General features: G+C 39.5%; 1 protein-coding gene across 1 annotated transcript; it reads right to left on the bottom strand.

Moving 5' to 3' along the window:
- Positions 1-5,933: 5,933 nt before the first annotated feature.
- Positions 5,934-19,853, bottom strand: GNBP1 (Gram-negative bacteria binding protein 1). The gene is made up of 6 exons (XM_065230498.1): positions 19,681-19,853; positions 19,175-19,617; positions 7,295-7,437; positions 6,792-6,961; positions 6,255-6,643; positions 5,934-6,189 (listed from the first exon to the last, which is right to left on the bottom strand). Exons 1-6 carry the CDS (start codon positions 19,814-19,816, stop codon positions 5,986-5,988), a joined length of 1,485 nt encoding a protein of 494 aa, XP_065086570.1. The 5' UTR covers positions 19,817-19,853; the 3' UTR covers positions 5,934-5,985.
- Positions 19,854-20,737: the final 884 nt, after the last annotated feature.

The following is a 20,737-nucleotide window of genomic DNA, read 5'->3' as shown; positions in this document are numbered from 1 at the left end:
CAAAAGCTGATACGTCCCTTCGAAAAGGTAATCGAGAAGTAGTGTAGTAGTGCATACAGACCAAATATAAATCGCTGGAAATCAGCTAAATTTTGCTGATTTTGGACTTGACAAAAGTTCAGAAAACCTTCCAGCAAAATAATGTTCCTGAAACTTCCAGCAATTCGAACTTCTGTCAAAATGACAACGTTTTATACCCCGGACAGACTATGGCTTATTTCATGTAATATAGGCTAACTACTTGAATAGCCTATTGGTCCCAAGCAAATCGACTAACGTAGCCCATTCTAGTATAAATTCCAGTACTACACTATGTTTGTTTTGATTCGCTATGAAAGTTTGACAGATAAAATGAGGGGTTAGTTGATTTTCCTATGTTTCGAGGGGTGAATCGATTAGCTTGGGACCGAAGAGAGTACCAGAGCTGAGCCAAAAAGTTGAGCATGTTATTTCGGGACCTTCTAGTCTTAGAGTTACCTCTATGATATTACTGAAACAATAGTAAATTTGTGTATATCCGTTTCTACTGATATTTCAGCAAGTTTCTGCTTCCTAGTTCGGAATCCGCTGCCAATATTGAATAAAGGTCCATTGATGATTTTTCTCACACACCTTACTGTTAGACTTCTCTGAAATTTCTAGCTCCATAATCATAACCAGTTTTCTAAGATCAGGATCTTGATATTTGTATTGGTTAATCGTGGTCTCAGAATATTAAGTTTTTTTTGTTAATCCTGGATCTTGAATTTCTATGCAAGGAATCTAGAAAAAAAAATCAATTTACGAATTTACTAAATTGTTTCTTAGGATCTCTTGAAATCTTAGCAGATCGTTCATCAATCGAAAAAGTGGTCCCGTTTTTCCTTCGTCCTTGGTGTGTAGTGTCGCGGGTGCGCCGATCCAGCCATCCAGCTTCCGGAGTAGGATTGCCCGAGCCGAGCACAACAGCTAATAAAATTTGACTCTTGAAATCGTAGAGCAGAGCAACGACTGCAGGCTGCCAACCGAAGAAGAAAGAGAAGAAAAGGGTTCCAATTTTCCATCGACCTGTGCGAGCGGAAGTGACAAAGGACCACGACAACGAGAGGAAGGATTTAATTTTCTTTTTGTCTTTTTTTTCCGTTCGGCGCTGATGACGTACGCTGCGTTTGAGTTTCTGCAAGTTTCGTAGATGAGCTACCCTACATAGTACACGCCTATATGGGCGCCCAAAATAGTATGCCGCAATTAAGTATATCACCAAAACAACTCAAGATCAGGGGGAACGACACTTCAGGATTATCCCATTTTTACCCAAACCTCTCATATAATTTTCAACGTGCACAAAATTTTAATCCATCCTATCTATTCTTTCTATTCCCAACTTATCTCTTCTGCATGCACACAAATTGTCAAGCAAGCCGTGCAGTTTCTCGAAGTTTTCAGGTCGACCGCGAAGCACTCTGCGATACTCACTGTCAGTTTACAACACTCTCCACAACAAACACCACGTAAACGTCAGCTGGCCATGCCGGTAAAAAATCGGTGCGAAAACTAAAAAAAAGATGACGGACCACTCGCCTATAATCGGTCTCGGGGACAAAAAACATCAAGTGCATCACGGAGGAGACGGCTAGACGGCAACGCACATCCATTTCCCGGACTCAAACCGATCGAATTCGACGGATAAGAGCCCGGGTCTCTGTGTGTTGCAGCATGGAAGTTGCCGAACAGGCGCGAAGCAACTGTTGATTTCGTTCGAACTGCTGATTCTAGCCCCGGGAAAAGCCTTACCAATTAAACCCCCTACGACAAGCAGGTGGAAAAGGGATTCAGGTCATTTTTTCCACTCGGCCCAAGTTTTACTTGTCTCTGCTGCTGGTCAAGGGTTCGGATAAGCAAGAGCTAATGGTGAAGTAAGACACCCACCGGTTAATGTATTTCTGTGCGAGAATATTGCGAATCAAATTCCCGTCCAAATACAGCTGGGAATATTAACCGGAACCTTGTAATCCATCGCCATCACCCGTTCCTCCTACTGTGCAGTTTCGACCTATTCGGTGCGGAACCGTTTTCTGCACTTGAGCTGTGAGCTTTGGTTATTATAGTTGGGCGGTGTCCATTAATTCCGTTTCGCTAAAAATCAATATTTTGACCCCCCCCCCCGTTTGGAACAAAACGTTACACTGAAAATGACCCCCCTCTATTTATTACGGAATGCTCTATAAACGCCCCCCCTCTCACCTTTTCATTTAATTAATTTTTGTTTTATTTTTAGGTAATTCATTATATTATTAATATTCAAAACAAAAACAAAAGATCAGCGTACCATCGAGTACCTGCTTTTCAAAAGTTCATGGATAGCAAAAATCTCAATTTATAAAATTAAAACAGATCCATTTTTCAAAGCAAGATTTAGTGATGACAGCTGGGGGCAAGACAGCTGCACCCAGAGTAAATATATTTGCAGCGAGTAAATTTGAGTTACTCATATTTACTCAAAAATGAACAAAGCAGTCTCGATTGTCTGATCAAAGAAATATCGTCTGACAGCATATTTCGTTTGAAGCATCTGTTCGCACATTTGACAGATCGAAACGCTCGTTTAACAAATCGAATTGTGGACAAACGAAATGCTACTGTGGTGGTTTGACTGCACGACGGTTTTACCGGGCTTGGATGCCTTTCAGGCGCCTTCCCTCGTTGGTGAGGATTGACACGGCCTAGGACGATACAGGAAAGACTAGAGTGACCCGTTCCAAAAGGGGAATGCTCCTTTTTGGTTACCTGAGGTACAATCTGAGCTTGAAACTTCGTTCGTGGTCAATAGAATTGGTCCTTGACTGCTGATTGTGGTATATTATGTAGCTGCTGATTCTAGGCCAGATTAGGTCAGCTCTGGCCAGCTTCGCCAGCGAAAAAAAACCACTTCAACTTTAGCGCTTTGCCAGCAATCGTAAATATATCATTGAAAAAGCGTTGCCAGATGTATTGCCTCTAGCAATGAATTAAAGTTTAATAAAACAAGCAATTGTGAAGTTTGACTGAATGTATTTAATGGTGAATAAATATCAGAAACTGAATAAATTAAAAAAAAGAGACCATTTTAGGCATTTTAGCGGTCCAATTAAAAAATTTACAGAAGATTGAATTTAACGCTAACAGGAGGCCACAAACTATATTGCTCTAAGAATTAAATTTAATGAATTATTTTAGCCTAATCCGAATCTATCAAACCGCCCCAGCACAGAAATTACAAAAAAAAAGCACGTCAACTTACTTTGCATGACAGCATCGGTTTCAGCATTATTTTTAATATAACAATCAGGTTGCTATGAGTAGGTATATAAGACATTGAGCAGCGTGAGCTACTCAGAGTTACTCAAAATTAACTTCGGTTTTACTCATGATCGATAGCTGTCTTGCCCCCAGGATGACAGCCTTCGTTGTCGTTGCCAAAAACGTCAAAAAAGACCTGTATTTTCAAACTTTACATCAAGAAACGAAAAAAAAACAAAATGTTCTCTTTGTTACGTAACGCAAAGCTTTACTACTCCTCCCCTATGTATAATTCGTAACGATATAGGTGACTCCCTCTCCCCCTATAAGCGTTACGTAATTCATAGACGCTTCATTGCAGCAAATTTTTCTTCTTTTTACACCTATCCTCTTCGCGTTCAGACTCGTATCCCACTGAAATTTTTTAACACCCCTCACATCACATCAATTGCCTGATCTATTCCCATCTATTTTTTCTATCCCTGCTCTATTTTCGTCAACACGACACACTCAAAAAAATCCCATCAATTATGTTTTTCCCCGAAAATCCTAAGTAATTACTAGACTGAAAAAATACATCCAAATGAGTGTCGTTCCCCCTGCTCAAGATCCAGAAATAAAAACCGATGGCGCTGCAGAATAATGAGGTAACTTCTACAATGTAATGTAATTCGTACAATAATACTCATATTACTCATATTACTTTAAACAATCGTCACGTCGGTCATAGCTTGTTATGATTGCCTGCACAATGCGTAAAGAGCAAATCGAAACATTGAACGTCGCGTGATAGTGGAATTTAATCAAGGCCTAAATACTTTTTCGTAGCCTTTTGTTTTCGGATTTGAATGATCGTTGGTTGCAGTGGCTTGCTTACTGAGCAGAAAAACGCGGTCCCAGGTCCTTTCATATTAAAAATGTATGGTAAGATCGCTTGTTTATCGTGTATTTTGCTAAACCTTTCGTTGTCGTCGGTGCCGGGTTTGAATAGTTATAATAACTTGAGTAACGGTATGATGTGATATGTGGGGCTCGGTGGCCTTAGAGCAACCGTTTTTGTTTACTGAGCAGAACATCCTGAGTCTAATCTCAAGCCCATCCACATCAAGATTCGTCAATCGTTTTGTTAATATGACTACATGGTAATAACAGCAACTCGATGATTAAAAAGGAGCTCGTTTGCCTAGTAGCAAAAGTTTTTGCTTACTGGGCAGAAGACCTTGGGTTCAATCCCAAGCTCCTTCACGTTATACGATCGTTAGGACATCAATTCAGCTTATCGTTTACCAAAACTAACCCTGCTGCTAACCCACCCCTCTTACCCAACATCCCTGTGATTCCTCGTGGAAGTGCAGAGGACTCCTCGGCTTCCATCAAAGCGAGTGTCATGTCAACACATTCCTGCCCATTCCTTGCTTGACCTGCTTTCAGGCGCGGCTGGCGCTGGTATTGCCTAATTCGAGATCACCAGTTTTTATACATTGAAGATGATTGCTAGTCCCAAGCCTCGTCTATTGGTTCTCTGTGTAATTACACCTGGTCTGGCAATAACAGAGTAGCAACCGTGCAGTCAATCATGCTCATGCTCATGCCTAGTTCGGAACCCGCTGCCAAATTATTTTATTTTCTTGCTTCCTTTCAATCACGTTCAACAGTACACTAACGCAAATCATAATTTTATTGAAAGGTCATTAAACAATTTCAGCGTTCTTCTTGTATCCTTGGGGCCCGTGAGTATAATTCCTCTTGTGCAAGAAAATCAACTTTCCTCCTATCCTCTTATTATATGCTTGCAAAAAAAAAAAACACTGAGGTTGGTTGGCGGATCTTCTAGTGCCAATGCGCTGAAATGAAGTTTTCATTTACTTTTCTATTGAAATAACTTCAGATTTCTTCAATTTATCTTGCCAACTTCCATCTGACTTTTTGTTTTAAATGTAGCATTGAATGTTTTATGTGTTGTCATGCGAACAAGGTCTCCAACTCGGTCTTCAAGAAACGATTTTGGTTCATTGTTCGAAAATCCCAAAAGCAGCTGTCAGTGACGATTGTCAATTTCGGTTGTCAAATCTGACGTCAAATGCTAATTTTTCTCTGAACTGGCAATATATAGATAAATAATAACAGATATTACAGTAGAAGAAGTAGGTAATTTGGGATTTTTCTCAAAATTAAGCACGAACAAAAAAAAATTTTGTTATTCTATAAGTCGATAATTGTATAACTCGATGATCCCTTCAATATCTAGTTCTGGAGAATTGACTGTATACAGATCTTCTCAATCTTTTTTAGTGTACCGTACCAAGAGCCGTGTTTGGAATCTGCATTGTGCAGCTCGAACCTTTTATGTCATCAAACCTTCCATAAATAATTACAATTGCTTACTCGAATGTACATCACCCGAAAGAGGAAAAGCACCGAGTGAGACTGTCGAGGCACCTAATGCTGCAAAATACGAGCACGTGTAAATATTCCGCCAAACTTTCTCAAATTTGTTTCCATTTCGTCAAAATGTAATTAAACAGGTATCATCAAACAAGGGTGACATGTTAATTAGCATTACGAAATGTTACTCGGAAAAAGACATCCGCCGCAATTAGCATTTCGCACCTTTCTGCGTATTCCGTTGGATTAAAACTTTTCGTAAGACGTCATCAAATATTAAAGGGTATCTCTTCTTTAATGAAGCAATCGGTTAGTCTATTAGCTCTCGCAATTTCCCCTTCCTCACAACGCATAAACTCGAACGTAGTCAACCTTCAACTCGGGGTCCGTCCACGTTCGGAACCACACGTTCCTATTCTGGTAGAAGAAGTACTCCGCCTTGGGGCTGGTATTGTTCCACGGCTTTGGCTGTTTCATCGGACCGGTCACGGTGTAGTCCGGAAAATCCGTCACGCCTCCGACCCCCACTCCAAGCGAAAGGTAAAACTGTAAATGGGTGTAGCAGAATTGTAATGACACTGTGGACTGAGTTCTACTCAGAAACCAATTACCTCCTGATCGAACGGCGACATTGCATTTTCCGGATTCCAAAGATTCGCCTGCGTGAGATTACTGTCCACACCGTACGATTTGAAGCGGTCCCTCAAGGTTGCATACTGGAATCCATCCACGGTTAGGCTGATGCTGTCCGGCTTCCAGATAAGTCCATAAGTATGAAAGTTATCGCTGAAATGCTGCTCCAATATGTTCGCTCGGAGAAAGGCAGTTCGAAGCTGGGCCCGGGTTGATACGATAGCGCCTCCCCGCAGCCGATGCCCATCAATCTTGATGCCCTCCCGCGTTATCAGATTCTCGTTGGATAGGATGTGAGCCACCAGCAGCATGCCCGAGGCCAAATCTGCGTAGCCGTAGTAGTTCTCGGCCGGCTGCAGGAGCAACTCTGCGAACGCAAAGCAAACGATTTGTATGGATTAGGGTGGCGTTACAGTGACGACCGAAGAATTCCAGACCATCAACCCTTCATTCTTGGTGTATCGGAATTCTCGCAACCATCACCGAGCTCTAAAGCAACAAAAAACACATATTACGTGGAAAAATCCAATCTCCCTTGGGCAGTTTGGCTCGGATCTCCACCCGACCGTACCGAAAGTGGAAGCTGTTTTTGGTGTTCAGCTTCGCGGAAACCACCGGCGGTAGAATCATGGAGAGGGCTGCCTTCCGACGACACTCGTACTCATTGTTGGTGGGTGATTTGCAACTGCGGGTGTGGCGAAACGGAAAAGAACAACAGACCCATCAAACATGAATAATTCGTAAACACCCTCCCACACGTGGTGCTACCACATGGACCGTAAAATAATGAAGTAATTTATTATTCATAGGAACCGGGCTCCGGATTCACCGGAAGTGTGCCTGATGGGCGCACCCTTCCCGTGTAACCGGTTGGATAAAGAAAAGGATCGTTAGGAAAGCCAAGTCATAATTATAAATTAGAGGATACACAAGGTGGGAGTGTAAGTTATAGCCAAGCGGGCAAACGTGTTCATAACCTTAAAATAATATTGGGTGAAAGTGTAAAGTCCGGACCTACCCGGAAAGGACCAATTCGCCGGTGCGAATGCGTTCCTCGTTGAAGTCCGGATTCATGTTGAGCAGCGTCGGAACGATGAAAAGGTGACCTCCGGCGACGTAGCTATTCTCCGGTAAATCCTGGTAGGAGACAAACTCTGCAGACTGGGAGAAATGAACGGTTAATTTTGACTAATTACAAGGAAAACAAATGTCCCAAAGCTTCACAATTATCCGGACTATTTAGGAAAAATATTAATCAGAGTTTATAATTTGCACCTGTAGAGCACAATCTAATTAAAGACATTGGAGACGCGTAGACAAAATCGAACGGAGACTGTAGTTACAACTGACGGTCCTAATTAACTATCATGTAATGATTTTATACGAATATTTTCATTCTGAAAAATGTTTGTTGTACGCTACAGGCAGTTCTGCAAAATGTCAATATCAATACCTTCAAAATGCAGAATATCACTAGCCACCTGATGTCAGTATCAGTTCACACAGTTAGAATATCAATATCCTTCTCCTCAATGTCAGTGCGCAAATGACATTGAAATCGTAAAGGCACCACTGATATTCAAAATTCTGCCGCAAATTTTACTTATATACTCCAGCTAATCGAGTATCAATCTTTAGAAAACTCATCAGTTATATTAAAACAATGCAACGGTTATATAAAAAAGTTCTTCGACATCTCGTCCACTAGCTTGGATTTAATCAATTCTAGAGTGAGCTCGCCGTCTGCTCTGCTCTTCAGCGCCGTAGTTAAAGTGTTGAAAGATTCCGGTAAGCTACGGAGTATCATGGCCACCTGCAGACTATAGTCCAATTCCAGGCCCACCATCGCCAGCCGCTCGAAAAGCGCCACTATTTCGAACACGTGTTGATGTCGTTCGATGTCCTCTCCTCGTCATCAGAATATCTTTTATCACAAATCCTCTTGAGTAACGAAACCTTCGAGGTTAGTGCTGCCTTCTCATAGTGTCCTCTCAACAGGTCCCATGTCTCCTTTGGACCCTTTGATAAGGTTTAACTGACTGTCCTCAAGCAAAAGGCCAATTCTAGAGTAACATTTGAAATGGGCCTATGTCCAAAACGTAAACAAACCAGAAAATGAATTTTAAATTTTGGCCGCCTCTATTCAATTCATATTTAAGAAAATTGAAGTATTTTAGGCATTTATATTGTTCACAATAACAATAGTAACTGTATCTCAGTATACAACATCCAAAATATGCGAAAACCTTTCAAAAATATATGAAAATCGATAACAATATAATTTCATAAATTAATAAGCCTTTTTTGTGAATCTTTCAATGGATTGGCCCTTTTTGTTAAGCCGTTGTGCTTGTCATCAGAAATGGTAGGCCCTTTGCTAAGCCTTTTCGCAACGTCAAATAAATTCAAAACAAATCATCGGCCCTGCCTCAAGCAGTAGGGCCTAGCTTTGGTTTGAAATTTTTCAATCATCGGCCCTTCTACGTCACTAGGCTTAACAATGAAATGAAATAAATGAATGGTTGGCCGTTTTAGTGTGCGGGCCTATAAATGAATCGAAAAATTTCGTTGATCGGCCGTTTCGAAAATCGAGTTATTTTTAATGATTTTTCTCGATTATGCGGAACTTTCTTACACGATTAGTAGCTATCAAGCGGTGCTAAAGAATGGTATCAAAACCCGATTTGTTTACGTTTTGGACATAGGCCCATTTCAAATGTTACTCTAGAATTGTCGCACGCGCCTTCTCGTCTCGGCTGTCTCACGCTTCAACTGCTGCTACATTGCTGGCCTAAGTTCTGCACCGAGTTCTGGTCGTTTCCCAGCTACGTATTTCCAGAGGTCTTCCCGAATCAGCAGGAATTCTAATTTCGTTTTACAGGTTGAATAATTTGATCCATTAAGCTTGATAATGCCGAATCGTTCCATTTGACTTTGATATTTGAATTTCTTCAATCTTCAACAACACGAACGGAAAAATTCTTGAAACATGAACGTGAAAATTTTCACTCTTGTTTTTTGGTTGCTACACGGCGAATGAGAACAACTCAAATTTGAGTTTAGTTCACTCATAATCGCCAAAAGTGCAGGAACTCAGCGATGAGTAAAATTTGTCTTATGGTTTCCTGTGGAAAACCTAAAAAATCTGCCGGAAAATGAGGAAATTGACGAAAATTTGATTCAGTCTCGGAGTAGTACCAATAGACTGAGTGAATCCAATCTTTACTTTTCTCAAATTCAGGAATTTTTCCCTGGAAAAACCTGGGAAAACATGAGGCAAGTTTACTCATCGCTGAGTTCTTGCACTTTTGGCGATTATGAGTGAACTAAACTCAAATTTGAGTCGTTTTCATTCGCCGTGTACGATATCGTTCCAATTAAGCAAAGGCCCATAATCTCTTGGAAGGATAAATAAAGACAACCCTATGTGTCACAATATCAGCTTCTATCGACCAAATCGATGCGGCGAAGAAATTGCTGACTTTCTTTTTCTGTTAAAGTCGAACAGCTTCGCATCATTCTAGAACCTCAGTCGACGAGCACAAACAAATCGACAGTGAGCATGCATAAGGGCGAATACGCGATGATCGATTCTCTTCATCGATTTTCTCTTTGCATTGCCACAGCTAAGCGAAACATTTTTCTAGAATTTGTTCAATGCAGAGTAGCAACAGGTCGTATTGGCTATCAAAAGCAACAGCAAACGCACCGAGAAACGTTAAATCTAGCGAGTTATTAACAAAAGAGAAAATCGACGAAGAGAATCGATCATCGCGTATAGGCCCTTATGCATGCTCACTGTCGAAATGTTCAATCGCTTGTATCTCTTTCTCCCGTCGCTCCATTGAACTTTCTTTCAAGCTACGGTAAAACGGACGGGCGACTTTGATAGTTTCGTCTTTCATGAAACACATCAACGGAGGTTTCATGACGTAGGGGAAATGGATGTAATGTCGGCTTTAATGCCCCTAATTTGAGCCCACACACTTAGAAATACCTAACATTACACGTGACGGAATCCATCTTTGACATAAAGAATGAGGCGTAAACAAACATGTCCTGTAAAATTAAGCCCTCCGAGACTGAAAAGTTCAAAAGTACGTTTGATTGAGCTTAATTTCGCGTCTATTATGACTCAATTTTATGTTAAAATTGACGCTCGTATATGTCACTCTCAGAGCACCTAAATTTACATGAAATTTTCTAAGTGTGCATACATAAATTCAGCAATCGATTTAATTTTCAATAGCGACCAAAAATTTCCTTTAGTACTGTCCCAATGACGTGTTCATCTAGATAAAATTGATAAATAGCAGATTTTTAGCGATGGTCCCAATCTTAGATCCATAGGTCAACATTAGAGCCATCTCCCCTATATGACGGAAAATGAAAATATTTATTTAAAGCATTTCTCACGTGAAAACACTTGAAGATTACACGTAATATGTTTAATTTATCTTCCATCCACATATTAACCTAAAAAAATTAACGATAGCGGGACATAACGCATTTTAAACAACTTGAAAGAGCGGTGATAGAGTGCTCGTGAAAGGGGTTGAAAGCCATCATGAAGTTTCGTTTAACTACAAAATCGACGTTACTTGCATTGAAAGCGATGAGCAAGATGAGAGGATCCACAGCCAGCCTTTCCTTCTAACCGTGCTTTTTTTTTTTTCAATTTCGTTTCTTGCTGATAGTCTAGCTAGGCATTGTAGAAATGAAGTGTTGAACATGTTCACGAAACGAAAATCAATTATTTAGGGTTAACTACCCCATTTCCGGCTTATTAAGCACAACCCGCACCTAGTCTTCTTAATCTAGCGCAGTTTAGCACCAAACGGAATGTTATTATTACTTATGGCTTCCAAATTTATTTACCTTTCTGTACGTACCGTACAATTTGATATATAGGTGTGTGCTGCGATGGAGTAGTAATTGAAGGAAATGAGGTTCTGATGTGGATTATAGGTAATTCTAAAATAGGTAAATCATGCAAGCACACACCTTTCACAATTCTTATCCTACACACCTAGAAATACCTAATTCTACACGTGACGGACCCAACAAACAATTGCCTATTGAAGAAACGACTTCTTGACGATTTTATTCCACTTCATGCTTAATAATACTTGTACTATTTTTAATAATAACTTCTGTTCAGGCTTTGTTCACACAAATCTGGAGAATTTATTCAACCACAACATCGAAATATTTGGTGTTGAATAAGGTATGTCGAGAAGCTTTTATTCGACTTACAAAAGTTGTAACAGAGCTTATTCGATCAAATTTTTGATTATTCAGCGTTTATTAGACCATCTGTACTTTCTTAAACAGCGATGGTAAGGTATATATTAAAGACGCTTGATTCTCATGTGAAATAATGTTTAATTATTACATCATTATACATTTATTAAACGATTATTCAACTACGGGATAATTAATCCGAAAATAAGAATGGCCGGAGCAGGGTTGTTTTCGTTAGTGATTGTTGTGTCATTATTTCTGTCGAACTTATTACATACATACATACATACACACACATGTCGTTAAATGGGATTCGAACCATGACCTTCCGATCACCAGCCGCTTGCCTTGCCATCTGAGCTATCCTAGAATACATCATATGAGCAGCTAAATAAGCAATAAAAGCTTGAATCTGAAAACCTATCAGCACTTCCAGCCGTAACTCTAGCTAATTCAAGGAGATGTGAGAATGATTAATTCATTCATAGTTGTTTAACATTAGACCAACGTTACCTCTCCATCTATCTAATTTCGATGGAAAGGATGCTATTCTTTTCTATAAATCTATGAATTGGTTGTCGTGAGTGATACGATTTATGATTACGATTTAAATTAATTAGGAGTAGAACATAAATAAAAAAAGGGTTGAGGCTGGGATTGAACTCGCGACCTTCTACTTGGAAAGCGGAAACGGTAACCACTATGCTACCAATTTCGTTTTGTTGTTAGCCTGAAGAACTGTTGTGGAATAATGAATGAATACGCCGTTTGTAAAGCATTTATAAAGCATGCAATTAAAAAATGGACGCATAGTGGTATAAGAGCTATTATGCTGACTGTATTCACCTGTATTCAGCAATATTGTTAAGCAATGCAATGGAATCTAGTAATGGAGCTTGAAAACAATTATTAGACGTATAATAAAGCATGTTATTAAATCAATTGAAACAGTCGGATTAAAGCGTCAATGTATGTGCAAATTACACTTATTCAGTATGTTATTAGATCAAACTTCTGGTGTTGAATCAGGAAGACAGTCATCGTTTATATAGATTTTAATAAGTATATTAATCAAATCAGAGCAATCTGCGAAATAAAGGCGCATCATCGATCTCAATGAGGTTTTCTGAGCACATAATTTGACAACCCGTTTTATTCAGCATTGTACACTGTTATAAAGCATTTATTCAATCTATATGCTTATTTGTGACTCTGAATTGTTTTTGGGCAGTGATGTGGAATAATGAATCTAATACGTCGTTTATAAAGCATTTACAAATCATTCAACTAAAACATGGACGCATAGTGGTATAAGAGCTATTTTGCTGACTGTATTCACCTTTATACAGCAATATTGTAAAGCGATGCAATGAAATCTAATAATGGAGCTAGAAAACATTTATAAGACGTCTAAATAAAGCATTTTATTAAAGCAATTGGAAACAGTCGAATTAAAGCGACAATGTATGTGAAACTTATTTAGTTTGTTATTAGATCAAACTTCTGGTTCTGAATCAGGAAGACAGTCAACGTTTATAAAGCTTTTAATAAGTAAATTAATCATATCAGAGCAAACGGTGGAATAAAGGCGCATCTATCGATCTCAATGAGCTTTTTTCAGCACATAATTCGACATCTTGTTTTATTCAGCATTGTACACTGTTATACAGCATTTATTCAATGGGTATGCTTATTTGTGACTATCAATTGTTTGTTGGGGAATCCATCTTTGACATAAAGGATGAGACGTAAACAAACATGTCATGTAAAATTAAGTGCTCCGAGACTGAAAAGTTCGTTACTCGACGAAAAGTACGTTTGATTGAGCTGAATTTTGCGTCATTTATGACTCAATTTTATGTGAAAATTAACGCTCGTATATGTCAGTCTCAGAGCACCTAAATTTACATGATTTTTTTTCTAAGTGTGTAAAGAAACAAATTGTTTAGATATTGTTATAAGTCTAACACTGCTTCTTGACGCCAAACTCGGCCTACGGATTCTAAACTCGGCCTTACGCATTGAAACGCCAATGAATTCACTTCGGCCTATCTGATAAAGAAAAAAATTGATTCGGTCGGAGAACTTCTTTTGTTTGTGGGAATTATGGGTGCAAACCTTCATATCACGCGTTCTCATTGACTTTATTCAGTAGCTTATTAACTAAATTATCGTACCAAACGCCAAATTGACTTGTTAACTCTGAAATCATGGATTTATAAGTTTTCTGCTCGATAGGACCAAAATCGGCGTTTAGACCGAAGTAGTTCTCTACCCTAATTCATGTGTTTCACTTATACATTTTTGCCAAAGCATCAGCCTTATACATTCCATAAGACAAACCACATAGGTCCTATAAGAATGCATAAAAGGTATGTGTGACCGCTTATACATGTCATTTGACACATGATCTTTATTAACTTTTTGCAAGACGTCTGCTTATTAGTTGACTTATACAATTTATGAATAATCAGCAATGGAAATTTGCCAAAAGGTATAAGGAGATTTCTATCCGTGTTGTATGAGAGAAACAAAACTCGAAAATGTAGAGTCCTGGTGCAGAGTGACTAATGTAAACTGGGTTTATTAATATCAATTTATTATCTAGACTACTGTCATTGGACTCTTCAGTCGAGTTGCTTTAGCTTTCTTCTTCAGATTTGAGTTTTGTCGTGGAGAGAGCGCCATAATTGTCAGGTCACAAGCTGCATCATCTGAATGTTTCATCTTCACTAGCTTCAACTTGGGAATAATACTGACACATCGGATTCACCCATGTGTTCACCATCGTTCGGTACTCCTTCGGGGTGTTCTACATCTTCAACTTGATCTGTATCTTCATCAACGACAGTCTCTTCAACTTATACGTCAAAATCCAGATTGATGAATGTACGCACACTCGGTTGCTGATTCATCGCTCCTGCAGCTCCTGCAAGCTGTTGGTGACTCTTGAATATTTTATTCGTAGAAGGATTATAAAATCTGTACGCCTTCGTTTGTTCCTCGCATCCAACCAGTACAGCTTTATGGGATTAGGCGTCCCACTTCTCTCTTTGCTGCTTCGATACATAAGCCATTGCTTTGGCTCCGAAGGAACGCCCATGAGAAAGATCTGGTTAGCGACCGCTCCAAGTATCTTCTATTGTTAGACAATATCTTGTGGTTGGAAAACGGCTGCCAAGGTACGCTGCTGCAGCCGCAGCTTCAGCCCAAAAATTCTACGGTAACATTACCTCAAACAATAAACACCGCGCTCGCTCTACGATGGTGCGGTTTACCTTCACTGCCAATCCGTTTGATTCCGGAGTATTGTCAACTTCAGGGCTTCTGATGTCGGATTCCAAGTATTTTCTAACGCTTTTCGAATGACTTGTTGATGAAGTCTTTTCCATTATCAGTACGTAGAATATTCAGTTTTTGTCCCGTCTGCCGCTCCGACGTGTTGTGGAACGCATTCAGAACCTCTTCTTCCAGTGACAGGTAGTACTTACTGCCACCGAGCGATGTTATCTCCATGGGTTCGCAAATATCTGGGGCCGCATTGCGCATCTCGAAACGAAAGCGTTCGTACAAAATGTCTTTCGATTCGAGATGCGCAATGTGCCCCCTGAATGTACCCCCTCAAGTACATCAGTGGGCTTACTTGCTTCGGAAATGAAAAATCAAGAGCCAAATGTGAAAAGGGCATACGAACTTTTTGTACACAAACTTTTGTAGGACCTTTTCTCGCCCACCGAGGGTCACTCACGTAAACCAACAACTTTATCGGGAAGGGGAAAGGCTGATGTTGATGGTTTGCGTGGCGAGAAAAGGACTTAAGAAGGTTTGTTTACAAAAGCTCGTATGCCCTTTTCACATGTTGTTCTTGAAATGATGTTGCACAGATAACGCAGTTCTCGTATGGAAACTGAATCTCTGTGGCCAAACCATTCTTGAGTTGCTTCAATACATTCCAGTTTTGGTGCCCCATTCTCTTTTGCCAGGTATTGAAATTACTCGAGTAATACACCAAAGACATCGCCACCGGCTTACCTCGCTCAGCAAACCAGAACAAACGCTTCGATTTATCATGAATTACAGTTGCGATAGTTTGCTTGTGCTTGTTTGGGAACGTCTTCCTTCCGAAGAATGCTGTCCAGAATTCCAACCGGTGGAAACTAACGATTTTAAATTAGCTCACTACTTGACTAGCCTATTGGTCCCAAGCATATCGATTAACGTACCCCATTCTAGTCTAAATTCTAGTACTACACTATGTTTGTTTTGATTCGCTATGCAAGTTTGACAGATAAAATGAGGGGTTCGTGGATTTTCCTATGTTTCGAGGGGTGCATCGATCAGCTTGGTACCGAAAATAGTACCATAGCTGAGCCAAAAAGTTGAGCACGATTCTTCAGGACCTTCTGTTTATACTGTCACCAATGATCTTCGATCCAGATTTCTCGATTGCCATAATCATTGGCCGATATTCCTCCGGGAGTCCTGCAAGTAGAAGTGTCCCTACCCATTCTTCATATCTCAACTCCAATGTCTCTGAGCTGGTGTGCAGTAAACACGATCTGGGTCATATACACTTTCCTTGTTCGAAAGACTCGTCGTAATCAGCGTTTTCATTGAAGTTCGTTGGCTTCAAACGCCGCTTCCAGCTTCACCCAGACTTCCCTAGCAGACTTCGAGATTTCGCTTCCTTTACATGCACGTAATTCATCGCACGAGCACGTTTATCCTTTGCCGGCTTGACTTCGGGATACGTCCCGTCTTTATTCGATATCAGTTTCGGTAGATTGTAAGTTTGACTAACCTTGCGTTTAGTTTGTACTTTATAGAGTGTTTTTTTTTTTAAATCATATCTCAAACCTCCTTCTCCCTCTCCCTATCCATAAAACTGTAAATCTCTACTAACCTTGAGACGACCACGAGTGATCGGTTCAATTCTTTTAACTCTAGATTTAAGACATTAATTATGTAAAACGCAAATGATAACTTGGCTCTGTAAAGTTTTTTCGATTGAGCCTGTACAAATAAATTAATGCACAAAAAAAGTAATCCTAAAGAGCTCGAATTTATAAAGAGGCGACATCTTATCCATTTGACAGGTCTTCTGCTCGATTGGAATGATTTTTCCTATGACTTTGACAGACAATCGATTGTTCCAATTTTGACATGTCATCTCTTTATAAATTCAGCCTCTTTAGTATACCCGTACCTTTTGCTATTCTGACCTTCTACCACAAAGCTTCCGAATCAGTAAATTACAGCAGTTACGGTATCAAACCTATTTACGTTAACAACATGGCTTATAAGCCAGTTATCATTTGTATACACACTTAATTTTTTTCGCCAATATTCCAACTGCCGAGTTATTCTGCAAATTTATTTTGCCGAGATTCAGTAAAACAATTGCCGGACTCAGCTAACAAATAACATTTTGCTGAGATATCAGCTAACAAACAGATATTTTGCAGAGATATCAGGAAAAGTAAATGCCGAGGTAATCGGGTGTTGGAGATTTTACCGAGTTAGATTAAGTGTGTACACACTAAGATTTTGTTTCCGTGTTCGGTAAATTTTACCGAAAACAGAACAGCTGAACGTTCGGTAAAACTTTGATCTTCATTTCAAAGGCTATTGAATTTGAAAATAATATCAAAACATGTTCAACCTTGTTTAAATGATCAAATCTTCTAATTTTAGTGGAGATTTAGTTTCAAAGTAGCTGAAAAGCAATTGAATTGAATTGCATAAATTTTACCGAAAAGTTCAGCTGTTCAGATTTCGGTAGTTCCGAAGTCGGCGATAATTTCTAAGTGTGTATGGAAGCTTTTTCTCCTATTACACATTCAGCTTTTATTGCCGTGTTCGGTTTTGTTGTAGGGGAAATGACGGCTTCGGCATGCCAGACTATTTTCGGCAACCCAAATTGAAACACTATTTTCACTGGATTTTCTTACGAAAACACTTCGCATGCAAACGATTCTTTATGCTTTCAGCTTCAATTTGACTATATTTTTACCACTGAGAAAAAGCAATCTAGCAAGGTTTTCTTGAAATGAAACACACGCACTACAAATTGTAGATGATTTCGAGTTGCCGATAATAGAACAGCAGATTTACATGCAGTTCAAATGGAACGGTTGCCGAAGAAAAACTGGTTGCCGACAATACTCGCTCTCACTAGAGAAGATTGGAGCTTCGTTTCAAAACAGTTTTTGACAATTCTTTCGACTGAAATTGTTAGAGCAGCTGGCAGCAAAAGATTGTAAACAAACCAATACTGCATATGTGTGCGTTCCTTAGAGAAAAAGGCTATAGAAACAAGGTCGCTGCTTAGGTTGCCGAGAATACGTAAATTCCCCTACTTGTACCACAATCTAAACAGCTGAACGTTCGGTAAAACCTTCGTTTTAAAGTTCTTCCAACGTTCAATCTTGTTCAAATAATCAAATCTTGTAATTGTTCAAATTTTACCGAACAGTTCAGCTGTTGATTAAAATTTCCAAATTCGGTGATAATTTCTAAGTGCGTATATGTTAATTATTGCCTGAGTTTAGGTAGGGTGAAAGACGGCTTCGGCAATACCTTATTCTATTATCGTCAGGGGGATAAACAAAGTCCTTGAGAGCTCAATTTTGGCATGTGGATACATTGTGTTTCAGAGTATCTATTGGTCAAATTTGAGTGCTCTAGGACTTTGTTTACCACCCTGACGAAAATAAGTTAAGGTATTGCTGAAGCCGATGCTTTAAAATTCCAGAATCTGGAGAAAAAAAAATTGTGTTTAAGGTTTCTAAAAAAAAAATCAAATTATGAAATTCGATCATTGTTTTGAATTTTTGACATGTCTAAGGTGACATGTTAACCTTTTTTAATACCGTTCTACACTGTGCACAAACATCATCCTCTGATCGAATGAAGCCTAGGACCATTCAAAACAAAACACCGAAATCGCTTTTTCGAATGATGGCTGCAACCGGATGACGGGTGTTTTGGAATTAGATGATTTTCCTCTCGAATACAGGATGAAAATTGTTATGAGAAGGGATATGACCTTCAGTTGAAATGCGTAATGCTCTCTGTAGAATGACTGTCATACTAAATGGAAATGCATATGGTATTGGTTCAGCCCCATAACGCAAATCATTCAAAACGATGATGTAAATAATTCTATCGAACGTCATTTGCTGATCTGAGCTGACAAACGAGGTGGAAGCATATGCATCGCTATCAGAGCTGTTACGAACATAGATAAAGGATGAAAAACAATGTTTGGCTAGTTCGTGGTGGAGGAGGTTTTCTCCATCACGAAAAAATTTTGTATCCATAATGGAATGGCTTATTATGGCTTTTCAGTATGGAAATGTAAATAATCAAATTATAAATCTAATTAAAAGCACTTGCATGTCACACTATTCTTAAATGTTTGTCCTCTGAGTGCCATATGTTGCATAGCTAATTTTAAAACGAAAATCATTCTGTATTTGGATGACAGTCATATGGATGTTTATCCTCTGACGACGAATTCAACCATAAGAAAATCATCCGAAATTCGAATGCATATTGTTAAAGGGCTCTAGCAATGCAATAATCATTCAGAGTATTGCGGATGTTTTGGTTCAGTGTAAGAGATAGGATAAGGCCGTTATTACGAACTCACCTCCGTATCCAACGGAATCCGCACTTCCCGCTGCCATTTCTTCAGATCCAAAGTCTGGAAGGTATCCTCAAAGATCATTTCCCCTCCGCAACTGGCCTTACCATTCACGGTCGTAACCGACGGAGCACATGGCGGCTTAGTAGTAGTGGGAATTTTCGTCGTCGTCGTGGTCGTAGTTGTGGTTGTAGTAGGCTTCGTTCCTTTAGGTGTCGGTTGCTTTTCCACGGTATGCTGCTGATTCGATAGCCAGTAAGAACGATTTTCATGCTGTACGTAGACCCAGTAGTAAATGATTTGATCATCCCTGATGGCCTTCTTGGTCTCAAATACCCACCGGCCATCTTCCGGTTCACTCACATCCTCTGCAAAGTCACCTTCCTCGAATTGCTCGAAAGGTTTGTTCATACGAGCGTGAAACGCAAACAGCTTGATTCCGGGAATATCTGCAAATTCGACCAGCGCCATGTTCACAAACAATGGACATTTAGATAATGAATCGCACCTACCAGGGATACTGGCCCGGAAGCCACGCGGCTGCAGATACTCAAATTCTATGTCGGGAATGACAAACTCCTCTGATCTTGCATGATGGAAGGCACAAATTAAGCTAGCAAACACTAAGCACAGAAGATGTCTCATCATGGGACGCTGATTACGAACTGCTGATTAATGCCGCAATGAAAGACCAAGACGCGAAGATCAAGAACTGGGAATCACCTAAGCAGTGTGTGGCGATGTTTTGTAGCTGATTGCTTTCGCGCATTCTCTCGCTCGCTCTCTGTTCTTTATACACAAAGGCACCAGTGGAAGATGCAAGAGTGTTTTGTTTTCATGGAAACAGGTTTCTGTGTGGCTGCAAATCCCCCCGGTACCATCGATGCTACAATTTATGGAATGAATTTGCTGAGGATGCGACTCAACCGATGACTTCAGTATCAACGTATCGAAAGGGGGCGAAAAATAAGGAAATAATGTCGCCTGGCAGTTTGTGTGGTCTGTTTATGTAGGAGAGTTTTGATTCGCTAGTAATTGGCATAGAAAAATGTGAATTAATAAATTAAAAAAAAAAAAAAAACTTGTGTGAATTAGAGATCAATGATGGCACAAGAGCTCTGGTTTTTGACCCTAGAGCCTAACTCAAATTTAAAATAAATGTTCATGGTTTCATTTGCGTAGAAATGCCAAAATCTGTATGCAAGTAAATTTGGTAAATAATGAATTTTGTGATAGGGTTACACTTAGCCTACAAGGATAGAAAATACAGTCGAAACTTGTACGGCAAACTAAGAAATATGCTCTTCGAGAAATAAACATTGGTTCCCAAGTAACAATTCAAGCTGAACAGCAATAGCAGAAACTGATTATTGGTTGATTTAAGGTGTACAAAGCTCATTAACAGCAGGCTGAATATATAGTTGATTAGTAGTGCATGAAGCTAATTGTATCCCGATAATTAAACCTCAATAAGTAAGCTGATCTAGAGATTGAACAAGTCTTATTTTAGCTTAACACTACTCCACAAATCAGCAATGGACTACAAATATTTTGATAACCTGATTTGTT

The sequence above is a fragment of the Ochlerotatus camptorhynchus genome, unplaced genomic scaffold, assembly GCF_037179485.1.
Source record: "Ochlerotatus camptorhynchus isolate MF236.1 unplaced genomic scaffold, CSIRO-AGI_Acam_v1.1 ptg000330l, whole genome shotgun sequence".
Taxonomy (NCBI): Eukaryota; Metazoa; Arthropoda; class Insecta; order Diptera; family Culicidae; genus Ochlerotatus; species Ochlerotatus camptorhynchus.
Note: the sequence above shows the minus strand (reverse complement) of the source record. Positions and strands in the feature narration are given on the sequence as shown.